The 10,676-nt window shown below is 38.8% G+C and overlaps 1 protein-coding gene across 4 annotated transcripts in view; it reads left to right on the plus strand.

Annotated features, from left to right (window-relative positions):
* The window catches only part of sart3 (spliceosome associated factor 3, U4/U6 recycling protein), a 134,322-nt gene extending 127,002 nt beyond the window's left edge, over positions 1-7,320 (plus strand). For 2 of the 4 annotated variants that reach the window (XM_048243279.1, XM_048243275.1), the window contains exon 19: positions 6,497-7,320. In XM_048243279.1, the coding sequence (XP_048099236.1) occupies positions 6,497-6,662 (166 nt within the window). In that variant the 3' untranslated portion in view covers positions 6,663-7,320. Of the gene's footprint in view, positions 1-5,664; positions 5,716-6,496 lie in introns of all 4 variants that reach the window. The other 2 variants (XM_048243276.1, XM_048243278.1) reach the window with 2 other exon arrangements.
* The last annotated feature ends 3,356 nt before the right edge of the window (positions 7,321-10,676 follow it).

The following is a 10,676-nucleotide window of genomic DNA, read 5'->3' on the forward strand; positions in this document are numbered from 1 at the left end:
ATGAAAATGAAAAGCTTTGACATTTCAAAAATCGCTTAAATTGCAATCTAATTAAACCCTTTTAAAGCTATTGTTCATGCTAAAGAGTCACTATTTAAATTATAAAAATAATATGATTGGCACCTAAAATGACATACTCTTGCCCCTGAATCAAACTGGTCTCAAACAGAAAGGAGTCAAATGGTGTAACGGGTTACACCATTTGACATTTCTACTTAAAAGCAAAATTTGCAGGCATTATTACAACTATGTACACACTTCACACTTTAACTACTAGACAACTATGTACACACTTCACCTTTATGTGAATATTCAAACACAGTTTTTACATTAAATTGAACATTTTATGATTATTATGATTTATCAACATTTTCAAAAGGTCATAATGTAACCTAAGCTTGCCTGGCCATGGCCTAAAAACACTATTGTTACTTTAAGAGAGTTGCTAACCTCGACTTATAGCAGTTGAGGTCTTGAAGGGTCCTTCTCTATGACATAATTTCCTGCCACATGATCCTCTAACATAATACATACAAAATTGCTCCTTAAATGGTGGTTACACCACTTGACATTTCAAGTGGTTGATGTGGCAAGATTCCCCATATGAATTAAAACATTCAGAACAATGGGGTTTCATTACTTGTATTGAATATAGAAAAGTTCTTGTGCAAGATCATGCCAGATTATTTTAGAAGGGATTTTGGAGAGAATTTTTATTTTTTTATTTTTTTTTTTTCAGCAAGTGTAATTATTTGGTTCATGTTTTTGTGGTTACACCATGTTGACATTTTTACCCAAATTCAGTTAATACTCTCAAAATTAAATAAATCCAAAACTTTAAGATTAAGGTTTGATGAAAATGATATTTGAAAATAATTTGTCAATTTGATCCAACTTTTTCAGTCCCGATACTGATGCCGATACCAATATCGGCTTTGTGTATCGTTTAATATCCGATACCAATCCAATACCGTTGTTGAATTAATAAACTGTGTACCTCACCATGAGGAAGAGATTAAAGGCATCAGGCTTGACCTAAACATTAGGCCTACTTTCCCTAACTAAAGACAAAATGTAACAAAATAACAAATGCAATGAAAATGCACTGTACTATTCTTCCTACGTTTCTTATTACAGTGCACGAAAATGCACTGCCACTCTACTGTTCTTCCTAGGCAACTTCCTAGGTTCGAACAATCGAAACAGCTGATGAGGTTGCCCAATCCGTTTAACTTTTTTGGATATGCTATTGTGAGCTCTGTGCGAATTCGGAGGCTGTGTTTTTTCCATGCATCAATGTAGACAATTTCTTACTATCGCGAACTCTTGTCAGGGGAGGTCATTCATTTTGGGTGTCACCTATGACTTGAACAGATGCTATGCCACCGGATGTACTATTATTGTTACAGTTTTTAATCAATGCAACTAACATTATGTGTAAAGTGACGCAATATAAACCGTAGCCTATGCCTTCCGTCTGTTTTGACATGTAGGCTACAACAATGTTTTTCACAATTTGCGACGGAAGGTTTTGACTGAGCGTGTTAACAGTTCGCGACATTATTATTTTATGTTGAGTAAGGGGATCAGTCGTGTTTATGACGCACAGACAGCCTTGTAGCCTATTTTGCTTAGGCCTCACTTTTAACGACAGTAGGTTGTGAGCGTATGTTGACAAAAAATAACCATGCAATTAAAATAGTCAACTTAAAACTTTGCTATTATTAATGTATAGCACAAAACCATAACCAGTAGGCCTACCAGAACCCTCGCATATTAGCGTCATGATTTGTGTACGCTTTATCTATGGCTGACCGCTTTTGCGCTTAAGTAGGCTAATGATGTTCTTTCATAGCTAACACCCAATTCCTGTCCCTCACCATATCGCAACCTCTTGTCAACCTTATACAATCTGTTGCTGAAGACAAAAGCGCCCTCTCCAGATTGTCGTTATCAGATGAGCAGACCTCCTGCATGAGCACACACAGTATTGCTGCTCATTGGAAAACTGAGTTGTCTGTAAAACTCAAAATTAAAAAATTAGTTTTCATTAGATGCGGATGAGGCAACAAATGGAAATATGAACAATATCTAGACTGTTCTGATTCGTTACTTTGATGAGGAAATGTGAAGTCTTGCAAACTTGATTTTATAGATTTTACTTGGTGTTGAATTGCATATTAACAAGAAAAAAAATCTCCCCTTTAAATACTTTTGTCCTGAAGTAATTAAATAAGAGTGTGTTAAAGCCTTGCTACAATATTGCTGCAGTAGAAAAGAACAGCAATGGCTAATCAGCAATGGTCAGGGATGGTATTGAAATATTGTTTTGTTCATCAGGAAAACTCAATCTCAATCAAGAACACTCTCAATTCGCCTTTATTCACATGGCGTTATTGGTGGCTAAAACGAGGCTACAGGGTACACAAACCATAGGATTGTTATGTTCTATGCATTCACCTGTAGGTGGCATTAATTATATAGTAACTTAAGAGTACCCTGTAGCCTCGTTTTGGTGTTTATTTGGTGCTTTACTTTGCTGTTTGCATCTTTTTGTACATTAAAAACCAATAGGTCGCGACCGCAAAAGGGGTGCTATCTCTATAGGTAGATATGAACAACGTATGACTTATGGCCTGAAAAAAGTTTTTTTTTTTTTCACTTTAATCCCTGAAATCAACTAGGTTCTATTCCGTGTAAATTTGTCCATGAAGCAGGACATTCAGTCACGTTAATACCGCGACAAATCTTTGCGTTGCCACTGCACTGCTGTCATGTTCATGTTGGCATGTTCAAACACTTAAATAGTAATTATTTGAGGTTTAATCTTACCTTTGATATTATTTATTCTATCCGAATGGGTGCGATGTAGGTATTAAATTTAATCTGAAGTGGTATTAAAAAGGTCTTAAAAAGTCTTAAATTTAGGTCTGACAATTCTGGGGGTACCCTGTAAACGAATTAAACAAAAAAAAGATAGATGTAACAAATTTCACAAACAAGAATATAAGAATATAAAAGAATTCCGAAGTGCAGCTAAAAAGAAAATTCCCACCAATTTTACGCACCAGAAACAGCTGTTTCAATCAGCTGCTGTGCTGCTCTTGTTTCGCCAAAAAATGGAGGACAACTCGATCAACCTGTGCGACATGTAGAGAGACGAGTGATGGGCCCTAATAACTTGAGGAGTTCGATATGAAAGTACTTCGGATTTTTGGTATATCAAACTATGGAGAAGAACAAAGCGGTAGACTATGCAAACTGTGCAGTCGAGTTCTACGTAGGCAAAATTTGTTTGACATTTCTAATCGTAAACACAGACACAGATACGTTGAAGCCTGCAGTCATGTTTGTCACTGATGTAATGGCAGTCCACTCAGCTTATTGGTTTTCGAGAATGTTGCACTTCTGTTTGTCAATGTGCACGAAACTTCACGCCAATAAATCATCAGAAATATTGCTGGCTTTATCTACAAGCAAGCTTTCTTTACGCCCTATTGCCTGTTAGTTGTTTGTGGATTGGCCTATATTTGGCATTGAAAATGGAAACGTCTTTAGACATAAAAAATCGATTTTACAATCGATTCATTGAACCCTTATGTCTCAAAAATCGTAATCAACATGCATTAAACTACCAGTCTACCAACAACTTTTAAACTATCTACATTCAATTTTTAAATGGTCTACTTTTAAACTATCTACTTTTATCAAGTTATGCATATCAACATCCATTAAACTATCTATCTAATAAATCTATTAAAGGAAAATTCCGGTATTTAGCACTTTAAGTCCCTTTTCTGGTTTGTTTTGGATGAACTAGAGTGGTGGACACCGAAATTTTGACGATTGGTCCTGTCTCGACCTTTCTGACTCATTTTGAATCGCCTTTGACTACTCAGAGTGGCTGCCAACAGGCATACTGTAGGCTACTCAAACATGTCCTAAAACAACCCTTAACGTTCGTTTTCAAAACTGTGCAACTCACCGAGTGGTTAGTGGTGTTTGTTTTTTTATTCTATCTTTTTTTACATTTTGCCCATTTTTACACATTTTCATCCCAGCTTCCATGCACCTCTATAGGCATGATTTTTATGCATTTTGGTCATTTTTGGACACTTTTCTGGGCAGCCTTTTCATCCATTTTGGGGCTTTTTGGGGCTTTTGGGCCTGTTTCTGGCCCTGATAGAGACACAGAGAGGAGGTTTTTTTCAACATTGGGAGCCTTTTTACACATTTTGGCCATTTTTCCCCCCAGCTTGGAGGCACTTTCCTGGGCAGGAATTTTAAACACTTTGGCCAGTTTTGGCTTCTCCCACACACAAGCACCCACCCACCCACACACCACCACCCACACACACACACACACACACACACACACATAGGCCCCTGTTGCTCACACAGGCTCCAGCTGCTCAGAGAGGCCCCAACTTGGGCCTAGATGCTTAGAGAGACACAGAGAGCTGTGCTAGACCCACTGCAGACCCCTCACACACACACACACACACACACACACACACATAGGCCCCTGTTGCTCACACAGGCTCCAGCTGTTTAGAGAGGCCCCAACTTGGGCCTAGAGGCTTGGGGAGACACAGAGAGCTGTGCTAGACCCACTGCAGCACCCCCACACACACACAGGCTCCAGCTGCTCACATAGGCCCCAGCTTAGGCTGAGGCCTTGCGAGAGGCCTACTAGCTACTGCTGACCTCTGACTTGACCCCTGATGCTAGGAGAGACACAGAGAGCTGTGCTAGACCCACTGCAGCACCCACAGCCACACACACACACACACACACACACACACACACACACACACAGTGGGAGAGAGAGAGGGGCCTGTTGCTCACACAGGCTCCAGCTGCTCACAGAGGCCCCAACTTGGGCCTAGATGCTTGGAGAGACGTAGAGACCCACTGCAGCACCCCTACACACACACACCCACCCACAGGCCCCAGCTGCTCACATAGGCTCCAACTTAGGCTGAGGCCTTGTGAGAGGCCTACTAGCTACTGCTGACCTCTGGTTTGACCCCTGATGCTAGGAGAGGCACAGAGAAGCCTAGGAGAGAGTGCATGTTCTCACACAGGCTGCAGCTGCTCACAGAGGCTCCAAAGACTCCTCTCTGTGCCCTGAACGTAACCCCATGCAGACACACACACGCGCACAGCACCACTTTGCAGGTGCGCTCTCTCTCTCTCTCTCTCTCTCAACAGGACTTGTCACCGCTGAAGGCAAATTATGCTAGGTGCTTCTACATCAACTGCTAACGGACAGAAAATGAAAACGTTTAGCGATCAGGAATTTGTTCTCCATTTGAAGAATGTAATCGATTGCGGACGTGCACAGACAAGGAGTGCATTGTAGGCCTAGGCTTAGGTTACTTTCACTTTCTAGAGTGCGCATTTATTACGTGAAAGATGCTTCATACCAAAACAGCGATCAAACATTATCAAATTTATCATGACGTATTGTCACAAACACTTACTCCAATTAGAAAATCAAAAACAAAAACATGTAAGTAAAGACTATGTTAAGTGTTGTTATCTCATTGACACCTGTATAAGGGGGTGGAGGATGTGATATTTTTGACCTGATACATTTGCCTAAATAAAAGGCCTTAAATTGGAAGTAATTTAGCTTTGATTTTCTTTTGACGCTTCAAGGTAGATCTGGCCTTTGTTCAGGGCGAGGTCAGGGATCTTGGGCTCAAAAAGGTTGGTGACCACTGCTATAAACAATACCAAATAGATGTTTTGATCTTAATATAAGATTGATAACACTTGGTTAGATTTTATTTCTTTGCAGTGCATCTGTAGATCTTTAGATCGCAGCATCATGTGCTGCTTTTTGAGACCTTTTAGCCAACTTCACATTGCCAGACAGGTTCTATTTAAGTGATGTTTAGATTCAACAGGGTTGGCAGTAATCATGCCTAGGTCTAGTGAAGTTGAATCCAATTGTAAATTAAATTAGGTTAATTTGTTAATTTAGTTACTAAGGGGACAATTACATTTCACATAGGGCCAGGTAGGGTTGGATAGCTTTTTCCTTCAATAAATTAAATAATTGTTTAAAAAATGCATTTCGTGTTCACTCAAGCTATTAAAAATTTGTATGATTATCTGAAACATTTTAGTGTGACATATGCAAAAATAGAAGAAATCGGGAAGGGGGCAAATTCTTTTTCACAGCACTGTATATCACCGACCCTGTTTACTTATAAATACACCCTTGGTCACTGTGCTGATGCATTTTAACATATTATGCTTAGTGATTTCACAGGATGTTAAGTGTAAAAGTGTCCAAACAGTACCCATAAAATATCACAGGCATGCATAACGCAGTATAGACTAATTGTAGACTGAATAAATGGCAAATTGATTGTACTGTAAAAGAAGTCATGCAAGTTAAACATTTGTTTTATATCAACATCATTCAGATGTTTAGTCAGAGTCCTAAGATGAAATAATGAGCAGCATGTTCCCTTTTTAACAGTAGGGGGAGAAGTCGCACACAGATCGCCCTTCTCCCACGCTCCCTGCATCGACAGCTGGTACCAGAGTCAACAGCAGCAAATGGAACCAGGCTCGAGCCACTTACAGTAACGCAAAACAAGCCCATGTCCAATGAGGACTTTGCCCAGATGCTACGCAAGAAGTGAAGAAGTCTTTCAAGAATTGTTTGTGTGTAAACTTAAGTTTTTTTTTTTTTTGTCTGGATAAGGTTATTTTTTAACAGATATGTACATGCAAGTTAATTGTGAAATGTAAATGCACATTCTCCATGCCTACCACCTATGTATTAGCCTGACTTGTCTAAACTGAAACACTTGCAGATCTAAGATCACTCTATTTTTTAATTTTTTGAATTTCAGTTATTTGTCTTAAGATTGTCTGAATAGCTTAACTCCAGATTGTTGGTACAGAATAGGGAATACCACCCTGGAATACTAGAGAAAACATTGTACCTTTCTTAGTAACATAATTTCCAAATTGGTGAAGGGCCCATTTAAACCCAGCTCTATCATTTATGCAGGTCGAACCAACAGTGTTAGGTGGAGCTCATAAGGTGCATCTTTGCGATGTGCTTAACTGGGAGTTTCTATGAATGCACTGTGATTCTAGTCAGGCAAGTTATATTTGGATTGTAAATCAAAACATACCAGCAAAGCATAGTTCAAAAACCTGAAAATTCAGAGCTAATTTAAAAAAAAAAAAATTACTTTTGAATGTACGTTTCATTTACATTGCCATTAATGTATAATTGGTTCAATTGGTATAATTGGTTTTTTTCATAAAAATATGGATTTATGACAACCATGCAGTTTGGTTAATTTTGTTTTATTTACAGAAGACTGTTAAGAACACTAATAATAATAATAATAATAATAATAAGCTTTATTTGTATAGCACCTTTCATACACAGAATGCAGCTCAAAGTGCTTTACATTTGGAGCATGTACAGTGGGCATTGCTTTCAAATGACCACTTCATTCGCGCATTACGCGGCGTGAAGCTGCGTGAAGCTTTAGTACCACTTTCAGCCACTGTGCGTCGCTCTGCCACTGTACATCGCTCTGCCTGCCGTCCATTACTTACATAATTGTTGCCGAGAGTAATCCCAGCCTACGAATTCAATAACAAAATAAATCATACATAATTAAACATTACCTCGATTTAGGCTACTTGGGTATGGCTTAAGGCTTGACTACACGAAAATCGAGAAATTTGCTGTCTACATTATTGTCAGTGTTGGGGTTAACGCAACTACGCAAATCAAAACAGTGGTGTGATAATTGAGCCAGTAGAGAAATAACTGTTCAGAATTAATCTGTAGCCTTGGGTAGGCTTCTGTTGTTGCCGATTTAATACTATCTGGTGATGTTTTTAACAGGCTACGCAATAGAGGCTTAGACAACTATGACCCACGTTTTGGTTTCGTAAATTAATTTGCCCTACTTCTTGACTGCAATGTAGTCAATTGACTGCTTGACATGTCATTTTTATTTTTCTGTACGATAAACAATTACATCTGCTTTAGGCCGCAGAATTACATTCATATTTGGCTGACTGCAGACGCGCCACTTCCCTCCCCATATTCCAAGATTAAGATAGTATGAAGTGCTTTTTGTATAGGCTACTATCATAAAAAAAATAGTTAAAACGAATAGCTATTTGCAATTTCACAAAACACTGGTCCTCATTTTGCGAATGCGAGGACGATATGAGCCTGTTGCATTTAGTTAGATGTCCGAGTCACGCATAATGTTTGAAAACTACTGGCTCGTAATCACAATAATTTAACACACGACAGTTGGATAACCTACTTCATCATGTCCCCATGCCTACATTTTTGTGAGTAGCATAGAGATCGTTAAAAACAATAAAGTATGGCTCTCCGTTTGGGACATCGAAAACGTATATTTTTAATAGACTACCGTCGAAGATGCTGACTTCAAAAGCCTCCTCCACTATCATCAGTCATGCCCCTTGATCAAAGTGGGGAATGAAATAAAAGTTTGAGAACCACTGGCTTAACAAGTTACCTGCAGTCCAGAACACAGAATCTGTTGCAATATTCTGATGATCGGCGATGATCTCGGCAAATGTTTGTTTTCCAAAGTAAGAATTTCACTTCACCATGCACCTTCGACAATACCTGGCCTACCTGGTATCATTACAAACATTATTCTGTGTCCTAAAACTGGCATATTTTATGGCATTGTGTCATGTAAGTTCGTTGCAAAATCTAGAGAAATGTGTGAGGTGGTCAGCGGGGGACAATTGAGACACACATTGGATTGTGTTATTACTTGAACATTCCACACTATCCACAGCTGTGGTAGGCCTATCAGGGGCAGGAGGAATACTGTCAGCGCAGGATTTATATAAAATTCTTCAACAGAAGGCCTCGAATGTTGTCTTGTTTGTGGAGCGCTTTGCTTCGCTTCTGTAATTTCGGCTTCATTGAAAATGAGGGCTTCCCTCAATGACCCTCCGAGAATAAATAAAGGTTGAATGAATGAATGAATGCAGGCTTGCCCAAAATTAAGGCATGTGGTTTGCGCAGCCTACAGTAAATAACAGACCCGCCAGAATGTGCGTTATGATGCTTTTTTACGAGCAAGATGTTTTGGTACCCTACGCACACTGCATGTTCTTAAATAACAATGATCATCAGTAATATTCGACCATTAATTTGGGTAAATGGGCAAGCGTGACCACCTTGATTGGCTGATGATTGTAACGCGGGCATGATTCCAAACACCTCCCTTACGATGATGAGTGACAGGTCTCAGAATGCGTGCGCTACACAAGGACTGAAGATGATGAATAACTGGGGCCGTAGGCTAGGCTATTCACAAAGGCTTTTATCTTACTACTAGGAGTAGGCTACTCCCAGACTTAGGTGCTACTTTTAGGTCTAAAATGCTTCGTGAATTACTTTTTGTGAAAAAATTAGGAGTCCTAAAGTTAGGAGTGACACGCCCATTATTTTTAGGAGTTGCTCCTAAATTCGCCAGTTAGGAGCTACTTTTAGCCTTAAAATTCTTTGTGAATATGGCCCCTGAATAAAAAGGCCTAGCCTAAATGAATCAAGGCAAAACAAATAGCCTAGTAGCCCAATGAAACATACCGATTGATGTAGTATCTTGTAACATTATTAAATTATTCTGTTACTATGCCTACGTTTGCAAAAGAGAACATTTTAATTTGATTCACAATAATGTTACATTTAATTTACATGTTGACAATGATTAGCCTAGTTTTGGTTGTTTGTTTGTATTTCATGTACTTTATTTCATGTTGAGTTTTGCTTCCCAGCATGCATTGCGATTCATTTACGTATTTTTGGCTATTATTAGTTTTTTTTTTATTTTGAAACAATATGGTTTGAACAATTTATCTTAGGCTAGCCTAGGCCTACTCTGATGATGTTTTGAACAATATGCTACGGGATATGCCCATTAAAAAGTCATATTAGTTTATTAAGAAAGTAGATGTGAAAGCAGCACATCCTAGCCCTGTATAAAGGTCCATGTCTACTCATCATTAGTGTAACTGTAATGCATAAGGAGGACGTGATTTCATACATGACTGGTCGACGTGAAAACATGAGGTAAGTGTAATTACAGTGCATGAAAATGCACTGTACTGTTATTCCAAGGCTTTTTCTTCTTCTTCTGATTCTTCTTCTAACGCATTTAATGCAGCTTCAACCATTTAACGTAGAACCTTCATTCAAACTGCGTTGCGTAGGTCTTACTTAGGACATGGGGGCTTTGTATTTTTCATCTTTGTAACTTTTATACTTTTTAAACTATTAATTAAAAACTATTCAAAATTTCCCCATAGACTTAACATGGGCTGATGACATCACAATAGAGCCGTTAAGCAATTAGAATCCTATGGCAGGTGTTAGGACCACCTGCATCAACTATAGAGTCTCAGGCTTTAAGCATACAAACTGGCCCTATTAAGACTACACATCCTGTTCAACTGATTCCTCTGCCAAAAACTGTTTCAAAATAAAAGTCCTCACTACAATATTTCACTGTTAAACAATTTAAGCCTTTAAACTACTGAACTTTTCAACTGTTCAGCCATTCTAAATGTTCCTACCCACTGTAGCTAGTTATCTAAGTTAGCTAAGTAACATGGTTAGTCAAGTCAGT

This window comes from Alosa alosa, chromosome 5 (assembly GCF_017589495.1).
Source record: "Alosa alosa isolate M-15738 ecotype Scorff River chromosome 5, AALO_Geno_1.1, whole genome shotgun sequence".
NCBI lineage: Eukaryota > Metazoa > Chordata > Actinopteri > Clupeiformes > Clupeidae > Alosa > Alosa alosa.